At 43.0% G+C, this 23,785-nt stretch overlaps 1 protein-coding gene across 1 annotated transcript in view; it reads right to left on the reverse strand.

Moving 5' to 3' along the window:
- LOC144600419 (uncharacterized) overlaps positions 1-23,288 on the reverse strand; it is a 74,181-nt gene extending 50,893 nt beyond the window's left edge. The window contains exons 1-3 of the mRNA XM_078412009.1: positions 23,203-23,288; positions 7,468-7,925; positions 4,957-5,108 (exon numbers count right to left, since the gene is read on the reverse strand). Of these exons, the coding sequence (XP_078268135.1) occupies positions 4,957-5,108; positions 7,468-7,589 (274 nt within the window). The 5' untranslated portion in view covers positions 7,590-7,925; positions 23,203-23,288. The remainder of the gene's footprint in view (positions 1-4,956; positions 5,109-7,467; positions 7,926-23,202) is intronic.
- Positions 23,289-23,785: the final 497 nt, after the last annotated feature.

Consider the following 23,785-nt stretch of genomic DNA (forward strand, 5'->3'; position numbering starts at 1 on the left):
AGTGGTGGAGGCAGGCTCGATTTTATTATTTAAGAGTAAATTGGATAGGTATATGGATGAGAGGGGATTGGAGGGTTATGGTCTGAGAGCAGGTAGATGAGACTAGGTCAGAGAGAGTGGTCGGCGTGGACTGGTAGGGCCGAACGGGCCTGTTTCCGTGCTGTAGTTGTTATATGGTTATATGGTATGCTAGCACTATCCTACACACTAGGGACAATTTACAATTTTACCAAAGTCAATTAAACTGCAAACCTATACATTTTTCGAGTACGGGGGGGAAACTGGAGCACCCGGAGAAAACCCACGCGGTCACAGGGGAGAATGTATGAACTCCGTGCAGACAGCACCCGTAGTCAGGATCGAACCCGGGTCTCCGGTGCTGTAAGGCAGCAACTCTACCGCTGCATTACTGTGCCACCCTTTAGGAATCATTTTGGCAACAAATATTTTCAGGAGTATCAGCACTAGAAAGAAAAATAACTCCTACATGGGTTATATATTAATTTATAAAAGTAAAATACAACAGGTGTGGGAAATAATGAAATTACATAAAACGCTGGAAATACTCAGCAGGTCAGGCAGTCTCTGAACAAGGGAACACCAACAGTTTGGGATCCTGCTTGCCATCCTGTACGTATATGAATTCCCTCCATCGCTGATGCATCTTGACTGTCATGTGTACCAACTACACACCATGTTGTAAGAAAAACTAGCCACGGCATCTTTGAGTACACATCACAAACAAACTACCTGCACTACCTTAACATGTTCACTGCCAAGTTTTTTTTCTCACTATTGGGCGGCACGATGGCGCAGCGGTAGAGTTGCTGCCTTACAGCGAATGCAGCGCCGGAGACTCAGGTTCGATCCTGACTACGGGTGCTGTACTGTACAGAGTTTTACGTTCTCCCCGTGACGTGCGTGGGTTTTCTCCGAGATCTTCGGTTTCCTCCCACACTCCAAAAACGTACAGGTTTGTAGATTAATTGGCTGGGCAAATGTAAATTTGTCCCTAGTGGGTGTAGGATAGTGTTAATGTGCGGGGATCGCTGGGCGGCGTGGACCCAGTGGGCCGAAGGGCCTGTTTCCGCGCTGTATCTCTAAACCTAAAAAAAATCTTTAAAATCTATAAAATGACCCAAGTACATTTGGGAATAGCACTGAACAGATTAAAGAGGAAAGTTAGCAGGCGAATGTAAACACCACAATTTACAATTTTCCCTCTAAGTCTCATATCATCCTGACTTGGAAATATGATTACTGGTCCTTCATTGTCACTGGGTTCCAAATCCTGGAGTTCCCTACCCAGTAAGATCCTTGGCGTAGCTTCATCAAAGTTGCTTTGAGAGCGCAGGTGTCCAGAGCCTAGTTAAGGGCAATTATGGATAAGCAATAAATGCCATAAGTGCCCTTATTCCATATTGAACATAAGTTTTAAAAGTTATCAATGTCGGACTAGGTTGAATTGGAGAGTGAGGGGGCCGCCGAAAGCTAACCAGCGGGGGGGGGGGGGGGGGGGCGCCGACAACAAAGGGGGTCCTGGTGGAGGGCCATCAAGAATGAAGAGGGGCCCAGTGTGGGGGCCGCCGAGAAAAAGGGGGACCCAGCAGGGGGCCACATGCCACCACGTGCGACGGCAAGCAAAAGATTGGTCTGACCGGTGAACCTTTGTAACTTTGTCAGCGCCTGAAACATGGCCACTCTTGTGTACTGCCTGGGTTAGGTCCACTACATAATTCTACCGGGTTGTACGCAAAACAAAGCATTTCACAGTACATAGGTACACGTGACAATAAAGTATCCTTGAATCATTGAGTCCTGAATCCGAGACATTCCTGTGCAGAAAATCCATCTCGGGATTTCATTTCCTCCATTTCAGCTTCGGAGATGTCATCTGATTCCCACAAAAGCATTAACCAATCAAATTATAGGGAATTAGTTAATATTTGCGTTGGCATGACTACAAACTAAAATAACCTTTCCTTTGCATGATTTTCAAGCAGGGAAAAAAATCTTAAAACTAAACACTCTAACCTAAATGTAATTTTTTGAGCTAATGGAAAGATTCTTCCCAGGTGTCCATGAGATATTCAACATTCATGTAAAGGGTATTTCCATTGCTGGGCAGAAATGCATGAAAGAGTTTTATGCTGGGGGAACTAAGTATTATTCTACTGTGGACATGAAGGATGCATCTGGCTGTGTTGTCATTGAATATTCCTTTCAACAGGACCATGTCATATCACAGGACCCAAATGGAAACATTTGTGTAGAACAAAGAGACAGACACAAAATGCTGGAGTAACTCAGTGGGTCAGGCAGCATCTCTGGAGAAAAGGGCAGTACATGGCACAGCGGTAGTGTTGCTGCCTTACAGCACTTGCAGCGACGGAGACCCGGGTTCGATCTCGACCACGGGTGCTGTCTTTACGGAGTTTGTACGTTCTCCCTGTGACCGCGTGGGTTTTCTCTGAGATCTTTTGTTTCCTCCCACACTCCAAAGACATAGAGGTATGTAGGCAAATTGGCTTGGAAAAAGAGTAACTTGTCCCTAGTGTGTGTAGGATAGTGTTAATGTGCAGGGATCGCTGGTCAGTGTGGACTCGGTGGGCCGAAGGGCCCGTTTCCGCACTGTATATCTAAATTAAACTAAGAGGAATTGGTCATGTTTCAGGTCTAGACCCTTCTTCAGACTCAGTGTCAGAGGAGAGGGAAACGAGAGATATGAAAAGGTATAAAGAAACAAATGAATGAAAGGTATGCAAAAGGACAAGTCAAAGTCAGCAACATATTGTAGAACAATATGAAGAAGGGTCTCGACCAAAATGTCACCTATTTCTTTTCCTCAGAGATGCTGCCTGACCCGCTGAGACACTCCAGCATTTTGTGTCTATCTGTTGTAGAACAATATCTCTGGACAGAAGTCAATCAGTGAATGTCCTCAAGGGCTTTCAAGAAAGGAACATGGTGGGTCATGTTGAATGGTTGTCTCAGCAGTGTCTCTGTCTTGAACTGATAGTCCCCTGTGTTGGGAAGAGTGTTCCAAGATTTAGACCCGGCAATGAAGAGTGACTGCCAGCAGGATAGCCTGGGATTTGGATGGGAACCTGCAACAGGTGGTGCTCCCTTGCGTCCACTACCCTAGTCCTTCTTAGTTGTAGAGGTTGCTGCCGTGGAGGGTTGGCATGATGTTTCCCTGGTGAGTAACTGCGGTGCTATTGATAGATGTTGCATTCTGGAGCTTTGATATGCAGGAGTGTGGAACATTTGGTATGTGGAGTGAAATCATGTTTAAGCTTGCGGTTGGAGTACCAAGCAAGTGTGCTACTTTGTCCTGGGTTGCGTTAGTCGTCTTGAGTGTTGTTGAAGCTGCACATATCTAGACAATTAAAGGATATTCCATTGCACCCCTCTGTAGAGCCTAGTGAAAGGTGGAAAGGAGATCTGGAGGTGAATTACCAAACCCGTGATCTGCTCTTGAAGCCACAGTTATTGTGTGGCTGTTCCAGTTAAGTTTCTAGTCAAGACACAGATGGAGGGTTCAGTAACACTGAAGGGGGTTGAATATCAAGGATAGATACAAGAAACTGCAGATGCTGGAATCTTGTGTAGAACACAAAAAGTAACTCCTTTTGTGTGGTGCAACGATAGAGTCACTGCCTTACAGCGCCAGAGACTTGGGTTCAATCCTGACTACAGGTGCTGTCTGTACAGAGTTTGTACGCTCTCCCTATGACCTGCGTGGGTTTTCTCCGGGTGTTCCAGTTTCCTCCCACACTCCAAAGACATGCAGGTTTGTAGGTAAAAGGTGTAAATGGTCCCTCGTGTGTGTAGGATAGTGCTAGTGTACGAGGTGATCACTGGACAGCACGGACTCAGTGGGCCGAAGAGCCTGTTTCCACGCTGTATCTCTAAAGTCTAAATTCAAGTCTAAAGTAAGTGTGCTGAATTGCAAACAGTAGGCAAATGGGCAGAATTGAGTACAATCTCGCTCTATTCCAGGCTGGGCATATTTTCAAGCGCACTCATTTTTTTCAGAGCTGTGGGAACAAATTTCAAAGTCAGTGGTAACATCTGGAACTGGCTGAGACCCAATTTACACCGCTCATGTGAAAGGACAAAATTTAGTTTTTCCCAAACTTAGTTCCACAGAAGCTAGTCGACATCCACATTCAATGACTGAGAGTTCCCGTCCTTTCATTTGTTGGAGTAATAAGCAAGCAGAATTCTTGTAATGACACATGGGTTTCATTGCTTTAATCCCTGACTGGCTTGAGGAAAGTTTTAAAGCCACAACAGTTAGGATGAAAACCACAGGAAACAGGCAAATGAATTGATGCTTCACTGTTTTCAAAATGCTGCCTAACAGGTTTGCACTCTGACAGAGACGGATTATTCACTTCTGTGAAAGCCTGAATCAAAGTTTCCAGAACACTGGAACTTAGAAAGGGAACTGGATCCGGATTATCAAGGATCTTGGCATTAAATGTCATGGTGCTGTTAGGCATAGTAGATCCGATCCCCAAAGCGGATGCTTCAATTATAAAAATTGAGTGTACAACTTTATAAACAATATTGCAGTGTAAACATCATGACGTAAGTGAGCTAAAGTCAACGGGGTTTTTCATTTTTCACAAGCAGAAATATACCTAAACCCAACACATACACTGAGCACCCAGCTGAGGGGCTAGTTCATTTTGTGAGGAACCACAACTTATGTAGCAATTCCTTCACCACCCATCTTCTGAGGAGCTAGAAAGGCACTGATTTTCATATAAAAGATACAACTTGATATCGCCTCTTGATCTCATGCTGGGGATAGCAAGTTAATGTAATTCAAAAGCCTTTCACAATTTGGGATGCACTGATCATTTACGACCATCATGAATTGATCCACAATGTGCAAAGTAAGCTTGTCGTGGTGATCAACCACTTAATGAATGAGCAACAATTTACCATGTGTTATAGGTTTCTCCTTTCTTATCGAGGCCTTGATCAGATCCCCTCCAATGAAAGCATTCCTGTATCGTTTTGCTTTCACCTCATCAAACCACTGTCCAGTCACCAGCTTCCTTCGCTTCTCATCTTGAATGGATTTCTGTACTGTCCTGGAGAAAATGCAGAGAGAGTTTGCAACTGGGATCCATAGTCAATTACCTCACATCATAAACTATATTCAGTCATGCAGTCATGTTCATAAGTTCTAGGAAAAGAATTAGGCTATTCAGCCCATTAAGTCTTTAGACAATAGACAACAGAGAATACGTGCAGGAGTAGGCCATTCAGCCCTTCGAGCCAGCACCGTCGTTCAATGTGATCATGGCTGATCATTCACAATTAGTACCCCGTTCCTGCCTTCTCCCCATACCCCCTGACTCCGCTATCTTTAAAAGCTCTATCTAGTTCTCTCTTGCCAGTCTACTCTGCCATTCAATCATGGCAGATCTATCTTCCCCATTCAACCCCACTCTCCGGCCTTTGCTCTATAACTGGAGTCTTTCAGCAAAGTATAGTTATTTATTTCATGGCTAGTAATGTTAAGGGAGGTGCAATGGAATGGGGATAGAGAAGGGAGCTTCATGCAAATAAAAACATTACAATTAGTGCAATTGTGAATTAAACATTTGGTGGCGGCATAGTGGCGTGGTGATAGAGTTGCTGCCTTACGGCGCCAGAGACCCGCATTGAACCCTGACTATGGGTGCTGTATGTACGGAGTTTGTATGTTCTCCCTGTGACTGTGTGAGTTTCCTCCGGGAGCTCCCGGTTTCCTCCCACATTCCAATGACGTGCAGAATACAGGTCAATTGGCTTCTATGAATTGTCCCTCTTGTGCAGTATAGAACTAGTATACGGGTGATTGGTGGTCGGCATAGACTCAATGGGCCAAAGGGCCTGTTTCCACACTGTATCGCTAAACTAAACATCAAAATTCACAAGTATACACTGGTTACTTCGATCACATATCTGAGAATTTTGCAAAATACGAGATAGAATCTACAAAGTCTACATGGCTTTGATCTTGACTGAGTTTCCCATTACAGTACTCAGAGCTGAATCTGAATTACTTAAAGCTCAAAGCATAGTGTTGTAATTGACCAACACTGGGAAATAACATGTGCAGACATTGTAATTTTTTCAACGCTAAATATAGCATATAGCATCAAATACCCTTTGTTACAAACGTAAGAGGACAAAAATACAAATCTATCAGCTGATTAACATTTGAACTGGGATTGGCAGCATTTGAAATGAGAACATTTTTGGAAGGGACCCTTGTCAGAGAAACTGGCATTGTTAACAATATACTAAATTTACCTCTCCCTATGGGAAAAATTGTTGGCGTTAGTCTTCTTGCAAAAGGCTTGTTGACAATGCAATCATTCACCAGTCAATAAACTACATGATGTAGTACTGAGCCACACAGACTAAGATGAGTAAATAAAGATTGAGTGTTAAGAGACACGCACGTACACGCACACATGCACACATTTTACTTCAACAAATTGTTGCTGCAATATGCAACCTATGAAGACCACTTCCATGCATCCAAAGTTAGTTTAGTTTATTGTCACATGTACTGAGGTACAGTGAAAAGCTTTTGTTGCGTGCTAACCAGTTGGCGGAAAGACAATGTACTATTACAATCGAGCCACCCACAGTGTACAGATATGCGTCAGAAGGAACTGCGGATGCTGCTTTAAACCGAAGATAGACACAAAAAGCTGGAGTAACTCAGCAGGTCAGACAGCATCTCTGGAGAAAAGGAATAGGTGACGTTTTGCGTCGAGATGCTTCTTCAGACTGAGAGTCAGTGTACCGATATATGATAAAGGGATTGAAGAGGATTTGAAGAAGATCATGGTTAAAAAGCAAGAAATGCTGCTGTAGGAGTAGAGTTTTAAAAGTGTGGAGCGTTTGTAAGAATAAATTAGGCTGAGAAGATTGAGCATGAGAAGCTAAAGAATATCATATGATGGTTTAAAAAGATGATGGAAATAAAAAGATAGGCATAAAAAGCTGGAGTAATTCAGCAGGTCAGATAGCATCACTGGAGAAAAGGAATGGGTGACATTTCAGGTCAAGACCCTTCTTCAGACTAGAAGGGTAGTTTGAAGAAGGGTCACCCATCCCTTCTCTCCAAAGACGCTGCCTGTCCCGCTGAGTTACTCCAGCTTTTTGTGTCTGTAGTTGGTTTAAACCAGCATCTGCAGTTCCTTCCGACACATGGGAATAAGGAGGTTTGCAGCTGCAGGACTTCCACGCTACATTTGAGAGGAATTTCAGATACACAAATATACACAGACGTCAGCCGTAATTTCTCTTTGAAGCCAGCAGCAATTCCCCAGGGATGGCAAGCCTACACTTGCTGTGTAGGTGTGGGAACTCCACTGCAGCGTGAAGTAGTCATCAGCAGATTGCATTACAGCCGCTCAGTAAATGAAAGCCGAGAGGCAAGCATCTCACCTGATCCGCTCACCGTCCTTTTGCTTGAGATCCAAATCCCTCTGAATTACCTTCAGCACCGCCTTATACTCGTCGTCGGTCAGAAAACTGAGGTCCAGATTACTGGCCATCTCGCCCTTCATTCCGTTATTGCATCACGCGGGGTAAAGGCTGGGTGTGGTGACGTTGCAGGAAACACAGGCCAGCGCACCACTCCTTCCAACTTTACTGGATTCACAGACAATACTCAAACCAATTCAACCGTTCAAAGTTCACCATGTAAGCAATTGCGTCACGAATTCCAGCAATATATATTTCCCCCTCCCCCCAAAAGAGATTCACTTTCATTTATTAAGTTCAGTCGTCTGCTTCGAAGATGGAAGACGACTTGTCCATATACAAGAATAACGTGGATTTGCTTCAGATGAAAACAACTTCAGTGACAGCTTTGGTAGATTTCCTCGTGAGTATTCGCACGTCTGTAAATTGAATATAAAAAGATTAGCTGTCGGAAGTAAATGAGTAAGAGTAACTACAGGAAGAGAGAGAGTATCTGAAGATAAGAAACGATTGACGATTATTGCAGAGGGAATATAATTAACATGTGGCAATTTGCATATAAGTCACATAGGGCAGCAGAGTGGCGCAGCAGTCGAGTTGCTGCCCTACAGCGCCAGAGACCCGGGTTCGATTCTGACTCCAGATGCCGTTTTGTACGTTCTCCCTGTGACCAGCGTGGGTTTTCTCCCTGCGCTCCGGTTTCCTCCCACACTCCAAAGATGTACAGGTTTGTAGGCTAATTGGCTTCTGTAAAATTGTAAATTGTAAATTATCCCTAGTGTGCGTAGGATAGTGTTAACGTGAGGATCGTTGGTCCTCGCGGACTCGCTGGGCCGAAGTGCCTGTTTCCACGCTGTATCTTTACACTAAACTAAACATGCACCCAAGGGTTGCACACATCATTTCATTTTAACTTCAACTCTGTAACATAAAACACTGCAAGACCACTGCCGGTACTTGTTCCTAAGCTACTTAATTCAATAAATTCAAAAGGGTCAGTCAAAACTCACATGAATGAGACAGTGAAGCAAAGAAGGTGCTCCAATTACAGATGCAGCATTTTGACAGGTACATGACCAAGGACATTTGTCCAATTACCTTCAAATGCAAGATTCACCAGATACAGGAATCACAATGAATAACAGATAATCTGCTGGAGGGACAAAAGGAACTGTTGATGTTAAGGTCGAAATGCTGCATCAGAACGTAGAAAGTAGAACGGTGTGACACAGGAACAGGCCCTTCAGCCCACAACATTAGTGTGAAAAATGATGCTAAATTGATGTGATACCTACACATCTCACCTGCATCCTGTAATGTGGTGACCAGAAGTGCATGCAGTACTAAAGCTGCAGTACTAAAGCAACTAACTTAGTTGGTTCAAGCAAAACCTCCCTGTACTCTTTTCAATAGAGTTCCTTTTGCAGACTTATATGTTGTTTTCCTAATACAGGATTGTCCAATGATTAAAATCTATCCCACTTTGACAGCAAGAGATGAGGGTGGGTTGAAAATAGAAACAATATCAGTGAAACATTGCTTCCCACTTCCCATTCTCTTTTTACATATTTATCAAGCTGGAAAAGATGCAGAGAAGATTTACGAGGATGTTGCCAGGACTCAAGGGTCTGAGCTACAGGGAGAGGGTCAGCAGACTATGACTTTATTCCTTGGAGCGCAGGAGGATGAGGGAAGATTTTATCAAGGTATACAAAATCATGAGAGGAATAGATCGGGTAGACGCACGGAATCTTTTGCCCAGAATAGAGAAATCGAGAACCAGCGGACTCAGGTTTAAAATGAGGGGTGGAAAGATTTAATAGGGATAACTTTTTTTACACAAGGATGGTGGTTGTATTGAATGAGCTGCTGGAGGAGGTAGGTGAGGCAGGTACTATCGCAACGTTTGGACAGGATGGATAGGGTGGGTTTAGAAGAATATGGGCCAAATGCAGGCAGGTGGGACTAGTGTAGATAGGGCATGTTGGTCGGCGTGGGCAAGTTGGGCCGAAGGGCCTGTTTCCATGCTGTACGGCTCTATATTTCTAACAATGGTGATTTTGGATAAAAACTGAAGCAAGCTGACTGAAATCCAGCAGGGTCTCTGGCGGTGCAGGCTCGAAGGGCCGAATGGCCTACTCCTGCACCTACTTTCTATGTTTAATTTACTTTTGAGAGACTCGTGGTCTTTCATTCTTGTAAACCTAATACAAACTTCCACTTTAACACTGAATCAGAAAGCAAGCAGCACTTAAAGTTTCAGGAAAAGTGCCACATAAGGTCATGTGATAGGAATAAATTAGGCCATTCGGCTCATCAAGTCTACCCTGCCATTGGCTGATCTATCTCTCTCTCTCTCCAAATTCCCCCTCCCTTTCTCCTGCCTTCTCCCCTGAACCTCTGACACCTGTACTAAACAATAATCTATCTATCTTTGCCTTAAAGAATATCCACTGACTTGGCCTCCGTAGCCTTCTGTGGCAAAGAATTCCACAGATTCACCACCCTCTGACTAAAGAAATTTCTCCTCATCTCCTTTCCAAAACGTCGCATTCAGCAGCCAATGTGACACCACACTCTGCAACAATTCTTTTTAAAAATAATGTGAGAATATCCTCCCCCCCCCCACCTCCCTTTTGCTGAGTAAATCACCAGCAGTCATTTCAGATTACAAGCACAGGCACAGATGCCCGACCCAAGGGTATACAGATGAAGGTAGCCTTCAATTCAGAAACAAAACCACTGTGAATATGATGCCGTGTTCCGGCAATGTTCCTGTGTACACCCTTCCTTCCTAACACTTTCCCAGAACAGGCTGTAAAGTCCAAAATACACAACTATACCAGCAACACTTGGAGATTTAATTGCCTTCTTATTTTCTGATATTGTAGCTGGCAACGTTATGGCCATTTTAACACAGGGAGGAGAACACATTTTAAAACAATTGGTTCAAAGAGCACTAACAGCTGGCTGATGTTGCTGATTTAGTCCCAAAGTGCAACCAGATGTGGGAGGCCAATGCAACTGGTAATGACCCTACACGCATTTGGTCGAAGGAACCAGAGGCAAATCTTTCCCCTCATGATATTGATTTAATTCAAAATCGGAATCTAAGAGAAGGGCAAATCTATAGTCACTGTGTGAAGATGCCTCTTTACATGGTCACAGTGTGAAGATGCCCCTTTACACAGACACAGTGTGAAGTTGCCCCTTTACACAGACACAGTGTGAAGTTGCCCCTTTACACAGACACAGTGTGAAGATGCCCCTTTACACAGACACAGTGTGAAGATGCCCCTTTACACAGTCACAGTGTGAAGATGCCCCTTTACACAGTCACAGTGTGAAGTTGCCCCTTTGCACAGTCACAGTGTGAAGTTGCCCCTTTACACAGTCACAGTGTGAAGATGCTCCTTTTGCACACACACAGTGTGAAGATGCCCCTTTAAATAGTCAGTGTGAAGTTGCGTCTTTACCCAATCAGTGTGAAGATGTCCGTTTACATCGTCACAGTGTGAAGTTGCTCCATTACATAGTCACAGTGTGAAAATGCCCCTTTACACAGTCACAGTGTGAAGCCACCTTCTTACACAATCACAGTGTGAATCTGCCGCTTCACACACAGTCTATTTGCACCACTTCAGCACCCAGCATCTCCTTTAAAGTGACCAGCTAAAAGAAAAATTGAGTGTAGGAAGGAACTGCTGGTGCTGGTTTGTACCGAAGGTGGAGACAAAGTGCTGAAGTAACTCAGAGGGTCAAGCAGCATCTCTGAAGAAAAAGGATGGGTGACGTTTCAGGTCTGGACCCATCTTCATTCACCCTTCCAATGGTCTGAAGAAGAGTCCCTACCCGAAATGTCACTGGTTTGAAGAAGGGTCCCGACCTGAAACGTCGCCCATCCTTTTTCCACAGAGATGCTGCCTGACCTGCCGAGTTACTCCAGCACTCTGTGTCTATCTTCAAAAGAAAAGTTGATTTACCTATATCAAAACACAGCAGAGGAGACTGGAATTTATTATATTTGCAGAAACACTTTACTGGAATTAAATCGTGACATATTTTCACTTACATCAAGAGTTACTTTTTCTCCTCAGAAAATGACTTCTGCACATTGTTCTGCTTGTTGTTTCAGTAAGGCATTTTGATAAAGTTTCCCATAGTTGACTGATCTAGAAGAGTAAGATGCATGGGATTCACAGTGACTTTGTTGTATGAATTCGGAAGTGTCTTACTGATACAAGAGGGTTGTGGTGGAAGGGTGTTATTCAGGCTGGAGGTCAGTGACTAGTGGAGTTATGCAGAGATCTGTGCTGGGATCTCTATTATTTGTGATATAGATAAATGACTTGGACATAAATCTAGACGGGTTAGTTAGTAAGTTTGCAGATGACATCAAGATTTGTAGAGTTGCGGACTGTGAGAAAGAATGTCAAACTATACTGTGAGAAAGAATGTCAAAAACTATAGATCAGCTACGGAAATGAGCGGAGAAATGGCAGACGGAGTTTAATCCGAGCAAGTGCGAGGTTTGGCACTTTGGGAGGTCAAATGCAAGGGGAAAGTATATGGTTAATAGCAAGATTTTTAACAGCATTAACATACAGAGGGTACATTGGGGTAAAGTCCATAGTGGTAAAGAAGATGTATGGTATGCTTGCCTTAATTGGTCGAGGCAATGAGTGTAAGTCAGGAGATGTCAGAAGTCAGTGATGCAGCTTTATATAACTTTGGTTATGCTGCATTTAGAGGATTGGTAACAGTTATGGTCACCCCATTACAGATGGCTCGAAGGGCCGAATGGCCTACTCCTGCATCTATTGTCTATTGTCTATTGAAAGGCATTGAGGCTTTGACGTGAGTGCAGAGGAGGTTTACCAGAAGGCTGCCTGGATTAGGTGTATTAGCTACAAGGAGAGGTTGAACAGAACTTGGAACATTTTCTCTGGAGCTTCGGAGGCTGAGGAGAGACCTGATAGAAGCATATCGAATTATGAGAGGCATAGACAGGGTAGACGGTGAGAACTTTTTTTCTCCGCAGGGTGGAAATGTCAAAGAGTGAAGGGCTTAGTTTTAAAGTGAAAGGGGCAAAGTTTAAAGGAGAATGTGGTGGGTGCCTGGTACACGCTGCCAGGGGTGGTGGACGAGACAGATATGAGAGTGAATATAGACACACAATTCTGGAGTAACTCAGCGGGACAGGCAGCATCTCTGGAGAGAAGAAATGGGTAACGTTTCGGGTCGACACCCTTCTTCAGACTGTTGTAAGGAGAGAGAAAGATATATAGATAAGGTGTGAAAACAAGACAAAGGGAATGCGATCAAGGAAAATGTAGAATAGATAATTGTTAGCTGGGAGAAGATAACAAAGCAAACAGAGATTAAATGTAGTCGGAGACGGTAAGACTGGTCGGAGAACTAGGGATGGAGGGAGAGGGGGAGCAAAGCTTTGGATATGAGAGTGACATTTATGAGACTTTCAGATAGGCACATCAAGTATGGACATCGAGCAGGCAGAGGAGATTAGTTTAACTTGACATCATGTTCAGCACAGGCATTGCGGGCTGAAGGGCCTATTTGTTTGCTGTACTGTTCTATACTTGTGCTGTATTCAGCAACAGATGCTGAGATCATTGGAACACAAGACCTAAATGTGCAGGATCTGTTCCAAGTTTAATCGTCTGAAACAGATTGTATTAAAGCCGATATCGCATTCAAGGCACACATTTCAGAGGAGCTTTGCTACTTTTGATGACATGCACTAATATTTATATACAGAGTGCAGACAGGAAATAGAGAATTATACAACAGTTCTCCTGTAAATTCCCAATGGAATATTGCATGAAATTTTTCCCTCATGCACCATCTAAATCTTTCATAAAAAGCTTGGAAGAGTTGCAGCCTCAAAATCCTTCCTTAGTTTAGTTTAGTTTAGTTTAGAGATACGACATGGAAACAGGCCCTTCGGCCTACTGAGTCCGCGTCGACCAGCAATCCCCGTACACTAGCACTATCCTACACACTAGAGACAATTACTCTGTTATAACAGGCAATTACAGACACCATACCCCCTCCCATGATGCATTATAATGAGGGTTTACGGTTTACTGTATAGGTTGGGACAGCCGGCAACAAAACAGCTTTCCACTGTAACTCACTATATGTGACAATAATAAACCAAACAAAAAGGTTTGATTATATTCAACAATCCTAAATGATTGGTTATTTCTTCTTTGATTATTAAATCTAGCATCTTGCCCTCAAGAGAGTGTTACACCAACTGTCCTGCAGTTCTCTGCCTTCTCTCTTCATCCAGTTTTAACCAGATAACCATGATGATGATTGTTTTCCAATCTAGTGGGACCCTCCTGGAATGTAACAACTTCAAAAACCAACCAAATGGGTCCACTATCACTATCACTATAGCCACTTCCTTTAAGTCCCTTAAGTGTATGCCATCAAGGCCGAGCTATTCATTAGCTCTGCGAGTTTCTCTAACATGTTATCCCATGTAAATCTTAGAAGCTTCTCCCTGTTATCTGAAATTATTCTCCACAGTGAAGAGTGATACTTGATTTAACACATCTGTCGTATCGTTATTTTCACCAGCCTTGTTCGCTAGAAGTCCCACACCTACATTAGCTCAATAATTATTTCAATATTTAAAGTTTTGCTCAATTTGAGATGCAACACCACAAGAAGTAAAACTGCACTGAATTTCTGGACCTTTGCAAATTAAGGTCCATGGAGTAATGCTCCTTGCATTAGGGAGATGTAGAATCAGGAGATGTAGAATCAGTATGGGTAGAAATGAGGAATTGCAAGGGTAAAAAGACCCTAATGGGAGTTATCTACAGGCCCCCAAACAGTAGCCTCGACATAGGGTGCAAGTTGAATGAGGAGCTAAAATTGGCGTGTCGCAAATGTAATGGTTATGGGAGATTTCAACATGCAGGTAGACTGGGAAAATCTGGTTGGTAATGGACCCCAGGAAAGAGAGTTTGTGGAGTGTCTCCGAGATGGGTTCTTAGAACAGCTTGTACTGGAGCCTACTAGGGAGAAGGCAATTCTGGATTTAGTGTTGTGTAATGAACCTGATCTGATAAGGGGACTTGAGGTAAAAGAGCCATTAGGATACAGTGATCACAATATGATAAGTTTTACTCTACAAATTGAGAGGGAGAAGGGTAAATCGGAAGTGCCAGTATTAGAGTATAGCAAAGGGGATTACAGAGGCATGAGGCAGGAGCTGGCCAGAATTGACTGGAAGGAGGCCGTCGCAGGGAAGACGGTGGAACAGCAATGGCAGGTATTCCTGGGAATAATGCAGAAGTTGCAGGATCAATTTATCCCAAAGAGGAGGAAAGATTCCAAGGGGAGTAAGAGACACCCATGGCTCACAAGGGAAGTCAAGGACAGCATAAAAGTAAAAGAGCAGAAGTACAACAAAGCAAAGAAGAGTGGGAAGCCAGAGGGACTCTTTTAAAGAGCAACAGATGATGACTAAGAAGGCAATACGGGGAGAAAAGATGAGGTACGAGGGTAAACTAGCCAATAATATAAAGGAGGATAGTAAAAGCTTTTTTAGGTATGTAAAGAGGAAAAAAATAGTCAAGGCAAATGTGGGTCCCTTGAAGACAGAAGCGGGGGAATTTATTATGGGAAACAAGGAAATGGCAGACGAGTTGAACCGGTACTTTGGATCTGTCTTCACTAAGGAAGATACATGCAATCTCCCAGATGTTCTAGTGGGCAGAGATCCTAGGGTGATGGAGGAACAGAAGGAAATCCACATTAGGCAGGAAATGGTGTTGGATAGATTGATGGGACTGAAGGCTGATAAATCCCCAGGGCCTGATGGTCTGCATCCCAGAGTACTTAAGGAGGTGGCACTAGAAATTGTGGACGCATTGGTGATCATTTTCCAATGTTCTATAGATTCAGGATCAGTACCTGTGGATTGGAGGGTAGCTAATGTAGTCCCACTTTTTAAGAAAGGAGGGAGAGAGAAAACGGGAAATTATAGACCAGTTAGTCCGACGTCAGTGATGGGGAAGATGCTGGAGTCAATTATAAAAGACGAAATTGCAGAGCATTTGGATAATAGTAACAGGATTGTTCCGAGTCAGCATGGATTTACGAAGGGGAAATCATGCTTGACTAATCTTCTGGAATTTTTTGAGGATGTAATCAGGAAAATTGACAGGGGAGAGCCGGTGGATGTGGTGTACCTTGACTTTCAGAAACCCTTTGACAAGGTTCCACATAGGAGATTAATGGGCAAAATTAGAGCACATGGTATTGGAGGTAGGGTACTGACATGGATAGAAAATTGGTTGACAGACAGAAAGCAAAGAGTGGGGATAAATGGGTCCCTCTCAGAATGGCAGGCAGTAACTAGTGGAGTATCGCAAGGCTCGGTGCTGGGACCACAGCTATTTACAATATACATTAATGACTTGGATGAAAGGATTAAAAGTACCATTAGCAAATTTGCAGATGATACAAAGCTGGGTGGTAGTGTGAACTGTGAGGAAGATGCTATGAGGTTGCAGGGTGACTTGAACAGGTTGTGTGAGTGGGCGGATGCATGGCAGATGCAATTTAATGTGGATAAGTGTGAGGTTATCCACTTTGGTGGTAAGAATAGGAAGGCAGAGTATTATCTGAATGGTGTCAAGTTAGGAACAGGGGACGTACAACGAGATCTGGGTGTCCTAGTGCATCAGTCACTGAAAGGAAGCATGCAGGTACAGCAGGCAGTGAAGAAAGCCAATGGAATGTTGGCCTTCATAACAAGAGGAGTTGAGTATAGGAGCAAAGAGGTCCTTCTGCAGTTGTACAGGGCCCTAGTAAGACCGCACCTGGAATACTGTGTGCAGTTTTGGTCTCCAAATTTGAGGAAGGATATTCTTGCTATTGAGGGCGTGCAACATAGGTTTACTAGGTTAATTCCCGGAATGGCGGGACTTTCATATGTTGAAAGACTGGAGCGACTAGGCTTGTATACACTGGAATTTAGAAGGATGAGAGGAGATCTTATCGAAACGTATAAGATTATTAAGGGGTTGGACACGTTAGAGGTAGGAAACATGTTCCCAATGTTGTGGGAGTCCAGAACAAGGGGCCACAGTTTAAGAATAAGGGGTAGGCCATTTAGAACTGAGATGAGGAAAACCTTTTTCAGTCAGAGAGTTGTGAATCTGTGGAATTCTCTGCCTCAGAAGGCAGTGGAGGCCAATTCTCTGAATGCATTCAAGAGAGAGCTGGATAGAGCTCTTAAGGATAGCGGAGTCAGGGGGTATGGGGAGAAGGCAGGAACGGGGTACTGAATTAAGAATGATCAGCCATGATCACATTGAATGGCGGTGCTGGCTTGAAGGGCCGAATGGCCTCCTCCTGCACCTATTGTCTATTGTCTAATGCTGAAGAACATTGTTACTTGATTTTATCATGGTTCATTCTTGGGAGAGTTTGCATAAACAAATACAGTACTTTGGATAAACTAAATGACTCAGCCAATTTTCCCAAATGGGTACAACATTTGGATTGCAGTACCTACAGAACTGGAAAATTACCACCGTGATTTTAAGGTCCATTGAATTTAGGTATTGACAAGTTGCAAATGCAACAACGCAACATATTAATCTACAAACCTCCTGAGCTCACTGTTGATTCCACCCAACCTAATCTTGGCAAGATGTTACAAACCACCTGACTAAAAGTGAACAATTAAATCACATTTGCAATCTAACAGCGCTGGTCTCAGGGAGAGAGCAGAGAAATTCCGTTGCATAACACAATGATTTTGCACACTATACAATAATATTTCAATATTTAGTGACTACTTATCGAACACTTCCAGAACAAATTTCTTCCTAATTCTGTATGGCAGGTTTACCCATGCAACGATGATAGGCAAATCATATCCAAATATGTCTTCACAGTGATCACAAGACCGGCTTCAATAGGACTTATCTGGCCCTGACTAACTATGCCAAGGCCAGCAAGTCCAGTTCTTAATATATTCTCTCATGCCAGTTCTACTTTAGGCATGAGTGTACAACGTATTCCTTTCCCAACTACCCAAATCGTCCCATCCATCCAACCACCACAACTTGTTTGCAGATCTACCGAACAAACCTATTATCGCTTATATAACATCCTTGTATAACTTTTACACTGCAAGGTGTCAGCCAACTCATTCACCACTTTTCAGGGACAGTTTCTTCCTAGCTGCTATCAGGCAACTGAACCATGCTACCAACAACTAGAGAACAGTCCTGACCTACCATCTACACTCATTGGAGACCCTCGGACTATCTTTAATCGAACTTAACTGAACTTTATCTTGCACTAAATGTTATTCAAGTTAATCCCTTTATCTCGTATCTGTACACCGTGGATGACTCGGTTGGAATCATATATTGTCTTATTTCTGAACAGTTAGCACGCAACAAAAGCTTTTCACTGTACCTCAGTACACATAACAATAAATTAAACTAAAAAGAAAGATTATACAATTGAACCATCCACAATGTACATTATAAAAGGAATAATGTTTAGAGCATGATAAAATGAATAATGTTTAGAGCATGATAAAGTCCAGTAAAGTCCGATTAAAGATAGGGCAAGGGTCTCCAATGAGGTACATAGTAGCTCAGATTGCTCTCTAGTTGTTGGTAGGCATAGGTTGAAAGCTGCAATAAACCATTGCACAATCTCAGAATTGAGGAGAGGCATTTTGGAAAAGTGTTGGAAACTTCTCCTGTGCAAGTCTGCACATGCAGTGAGTGCTGTTAGAAAGAGAGAGAACAGAAAATAAACGTAGCAAAAAGTGTTGGAACAAATTTTAGGTCTGCTAATATCTTTACAGCAAACAACCAAAACCCGTTTTTCTGTAAATCAATGTCACATGGATCCTACAAAATAACTTCATCTTTTTAGATGCAGAAATTGGAAGAATTTTATATCACTGTTGCATGAAAAAATAAATAGGTTCCAGCTTTTTAAAAAGACACCAAAATCCTACAAGACTGGCACATCAGTGATTACTTAACGCATATTAATTCAATTCTGTCACAAAGTAATTCTTCTTGATTAATTGTACAGTGAACCGACAGCACCAAAATACATAAAGAATATTTAACAACATATTTTAATTTTGGAAAGTGGCACCAATAAAAATTGACTCTCCTCTTCCACTATCAACCATAACAAGTTCAAAATGAGGTAGAATACAACAAATACAAATAACAGAGATTTATGACGATACCTATATCGAGGGCAGAGGAAGAATGATAGCGGTTGTCACTGTGTTACTGTATGAAGACGTACTATATGAAGACATGAGGGCATAATGGAAATGAGAAGACACAAATAACAGATGCATGGTTCAATAGTTAAATACAATGTCATGTATGTGACATCAGGCCAAACAGGCTAGGAAAGTTTCAGTCATTTATTTGTGATTGTGCAACTGATCAATGTCTCAGGAATACAGAGGATTTTTTTTTAAGGAATTAGCAAAGTTTCCCACACTGCTGTCCAGAAATAAGTCAGAATGTGATGTAACAGATGAGAGTTTGATTGTGCTCAACAATTGATAGTTCACCTCCTCTCCTTATCCCCTCAGCTCATAGACACCTCTTCTGCAAGTCAATTGCCAATACTTCCAATTTACCTAGCATTTGTATGAAAGAGACATCAGAGGGGAGGCTGCCAGAATCCAACAATCAAACCAGCCTCACAGCTCCCATTCACTATCTCAACACTAAAAACATAACTTGAATTCATCTGTGAGCACGTTAATTGTAAATACCAGCAATAATGGAAGTGGTGTGGGAATTATTCACAGACATTAAACATATGTGGGAGTATTGTGCATTGACCACTTATTTCTGGACTTCCAGTTCCACTGAGTTTATATCATATATATACAGCCGGAAACAGGCCTTTTCGGCCCTCCAAGTCCGTGCCGCCCAGCGATCCCCGTACATTAACACTATCCTACACCCACTAGGGACAATTTTTCACATTTACCCAGCCAATTAACCTACATACCTGTACGTCTTTGGAGTGTGGGATGAAACCGAAGATCTCGGAGAAAACCCACGCAGGTCACGGGGAGAACGTACAAACTCCTTACAGTGCAGCACCCGTAGTCAGGATCAAACCTGAGTCTCCGGCGCTGCATTCGCTGTAAAGCAGGAACTCTACCGCTGCGCTACCGTTGTTCAAATGGAACAAATGCACAGAAGGTGAGCTTAATGCTGATCGATCCTCTTATACACCTTTAGAGTGGGGAATTTCAGAAAGAGGAAAGAAAATATAGCTTTAATCTCTTTTTTAAAATGACATGAAAAAACATCTACCTCTCCAAATGTCTACAATATATTCACACATCACCAGGAATTGATACCCAGGGAGGAACACCATTTCTATTGGAAAACTGTAGTGTATACACACACACACACATATAAATACACACATATGCATACATACACATACATATATTACATAAATATATTATATATAGATTATGTATATGCACACATATAATATGTACATATGTGCGCAGATACACACACGTGCGCATATACGCACACAGATATATATGACCCAAAACATTATCTATCCATGTTCCCCAGAGATGCTGCCTGACCCGCTGAGTTACTCCAGCACTTGTGTCTTTTTTTGTAAAGCTGCATCTGCAGTTCATATGTTGTCAGAAAAATAAAGTGCCTAAATATACATAGAGATTTTCATGTTAACCAAATACTCCTCGTTTTCTCCTTGTGAAAAGTGGATACTGCGATTGCTGAAAAAAGGTGGACAATACCATATGTTTGATACGATAAATTACTCAGGTCAAATTGAAATAATTGTCTTAATACTGAGAATCAAGAAGCTGCAGTGAAGCAAAGAAACTTCAAAACAAAATCAGGATGAATTGTCCAGAATTGAGCAAAGCACCCACTTTATAAAAATATCTATTTTTGTATTAGATCCAGTGCGTAAGAAGCCAAATCACCAAAGTGCCCACTCAACCATCACCCTAGCTTTTCATTGTACCTCTCGGTACACGTGGCAATAAAGTAAACTCAACTAAACTCAACCCGTTTCCCTTGCCACTTTCCAAAGGATCAGCAATGTGTAATTCCAGAATCTTCTCTATTTGCATCTTCCTCTGATACTGAAAATATATATTTCACTATTATCTCTTCATGCTGTGGCTTTCAAAGTATTTTAGCACACATTCTGTACTCAGGAGCCCTTGTACAGGAAGGGCTCCTGAGTACAGAAGCCCTGTTCTGCCTCTGCTTTCTGACGATTTTAACCCCTCAATCATAATTTAGTCCAAAGAAAATCCAAAAGTCCTTCTGAGCTGCTGAGGCAGGGTATAAGACCACCTTGTCCTTACACTCTGCTGTAACAGGATCCCTTTACAAATGCTGTAATGACCTGTTAATCTCTCTATAATTTGTTTTCTTAAATACATTTTGAATCTACCCTAATGCGTCCTGTATTCCGTGTCTGACATTTGCCATAAACCTTCTTTGTTATTTTTATTTCAGCCACTTGTTTGCTTTGGCGTGCAGGATGTTCTGACACTGGAATCCACAGCTTTCTTCCTCATGAGAGTCTGCTTGCTGCATGCCTGTGTTTCTGCACCTCCCATTGCCGGTGCCCCTGCCTAAAGTCTGCCCCCTCCCAGTTGCCACATCACTTCACTCGGCCAGTTTGGGCATTAAACCGCTGAGGGGGATATAATGGTCTTGGAAGTAGCAAAGGCATGATTTGTCAGGGTTTGCACAGTAAATTGAGCTTCTATTCCCTTGAGATTAGACAGTCAAATTCAGATCTATTTAACGTAATTCAAATTATTAAGGAAGCAGGCAGAGTAAGTGAGGAGAATATGTTCCAAGAAACAGTCCCAAACAAGTGGGCATAATGGAAACATGAGACGTGGAATCAGGAAGCTCCTTTTCACGGAGGGTCTCACCGTCTGAACCTCTCTCACCGTCAAATAAAAGTTGGAGAGACAGCCACTTAAAGGTCACAGCCACTGGCATTGCTTCTTCCTAAATGCTCAAGTAAAGGTGGGAAGAGGCACTGACGCCCTTCTGACTGACTGGAGGAGATTGAGCACATTTCCCCACTTCTCACACTTAAACGTTGCCAAGACTTGAGGGCCTGAGCAAGAGGGAGAGGTTGCACAGATGCTTGGATTTTAATTCCTTGGAGCGCAGGACGAGGAGTGATCTTAAAGAGGTGTACAAAATCATGATAGGAATAGATCAGGTCTATTGCTCAGCTGGGCTGGTGTTTAGTTTAATTTAGAGATACAAGGCGGAAACTGGCCCTTCGGCCCCCAGACCCTAACACACACTAGGGTCAATTTACTTCGGAAAACCCGAAGATCTCGGAGAAAACCCACGCGGTCACGGGGAGAACGTACAAACTCCGTACAGACAGCACCTGTAGTCAGGATCGAACCCGGGTCTCAGGCGCTGTAAGGCAGCAACTCTACCGCTGCGCCACTGTGGGTGGTTAAAATACACAGTCCTTTTGCCCAGTGTAGGAGAATCGAGAAGAAGAGAACAGAGGTTCAAGGTGAGGGGAAAAAAACATTTAACAGGAACCTGAGGGGCAACTTTTTTGTTTACAGGGATGGTGTTGCGTGTGTGGAAGGAGCTGTCGAGGAGGTAGTTGAGGCAGGGACTATCACAGCGTTTAAGAGAGATTCGGACAGGTACATGGATAGAAACATAGACATAGAAACATAGAAAATAGGTGCAGGAGTAGGCCATTCAGCCCTTCAAGCCTGCACCGCCACTCAATATGATCATGGCTGATCATCCAACTCAGTATCCCGTTCCTGCCTTCTCTCCATACCCCCTGATCCCTTTAGCCACAAGGGCCACATCTAACTCCCTCTTAAATATAGCCAATGAACTGGCCTCAACTACCTTCTGTGGCAGAGAATTCCACAGACTCGCCACTCTCTGTGTGAAGAAATGTTTTCTCATCTCGGTCCTAGAAGACTTCCCCCTTATCCTTAAGCTGTGACCCCTGGTTCTGGACTTCCCCAACATCGGGAACAATCTTCCCGCATCTAGCCTCTCCAACCCCTTAAGAATCTTATATGTTTCAATAAGATCCCCCCTCAGTCTTCTAATAGGATAGGACAGGTTTAAAGGGTACATGGATAGGACAGGTTTAAAGGGTTATAAAGGGTACATGGATAGGACAGGTTTAAAGGCCAAGCGTGGACAGGTGGGACTAGTGTAGATGGGGCATGTTGGTCGGTGTGGGCAGGTGGGGCTGAGGGGCCTGTTTCCACACTGTCTGTATGACTCTAACGCTACGACATTTCAAACACAAACAATGACATTTCCAAAGAAATCGACAAACTTCGGTGAAAGAGCGGGGATGGGGAGAGAGTGATACTTTAAACCACAGTGGTCAGACTGACAACATATTGAAGGTAACCAGTCAAGTGAGTGAACCAAAGCAATTCGCGCTCAGTCTCCGCATTCTTCCCCTTTTGGAAATGGGAGCACATTCAGCTTCTTCCCCTTTCGCGAAAAAGCAAAACTTTCACAAGACACGGATTCACAAAAAAAAAGTTAAGCATAAACATTCATCAAAAGAACAGGCACCAGGAAAGTTAAGGAACTTTTGTTTTTTTACCTTGGGTCAGGTGGCCAGGAGGAGGAAGTCACCGCACAAAACAACTTGTCTGCAAGCCGGAGAAACGTAGAGCTATACCTCACACCCTCCCTTAAACAGGATCTCGCACACCCAGCTGCTCAATGATCAGCTCGCAGCAGCAGCAGCAGCAGCAAAACCTGACATGGATCTCTTGGCGACAGAGAGGAATTCTTGAAAATTCACCGCAAGACCTAACTGAGACATAATCAAATTGGTAATGTTTCCAGAAGTATATGTGTGAACGAAGAACTGCAGATGATAGACACAAAATACTGGATATGTCTGAAGAAGGGTCTCGACCCGAAACGTCGCCCATTCCTTCCCTCCTGAGATGCTGCCTGACCTGCTGAGTTACTCAAGTCAAGTCAAGTCAAGTCAAATTTATTTGTCACATACAACATACACGATGTGCAGTGAAATGAAAGTGGCAATGCCTGCGGATTGTGCACAAAAAAGAATTACAGTTACAGCATATAAATAAAGTTAATAAGTTACTATAGTGTAGACAAAAATTTAGTCTCTGGGGTTATAAAAGTTGACAGTCCTGATGGCCTGTGGGAAG

The sequence above is a fragment of the Rhinoraja longicauda genome, chromosome 15 (assembly GCF_053455715.1).
Source record: "Rhinoraja longicauda isolate Sanriku21f chromosome 15, sRhiLon1.1, whole genome shotgun sequence".
In the NCBI taxonomy this organism is placed as follows: Eukaryota; Metazoa; Chordata; class Chondrichthyes; order Rajiformes; family Arhynchobatidae; genus Rhinoraja; species Rhinoraja longicauda.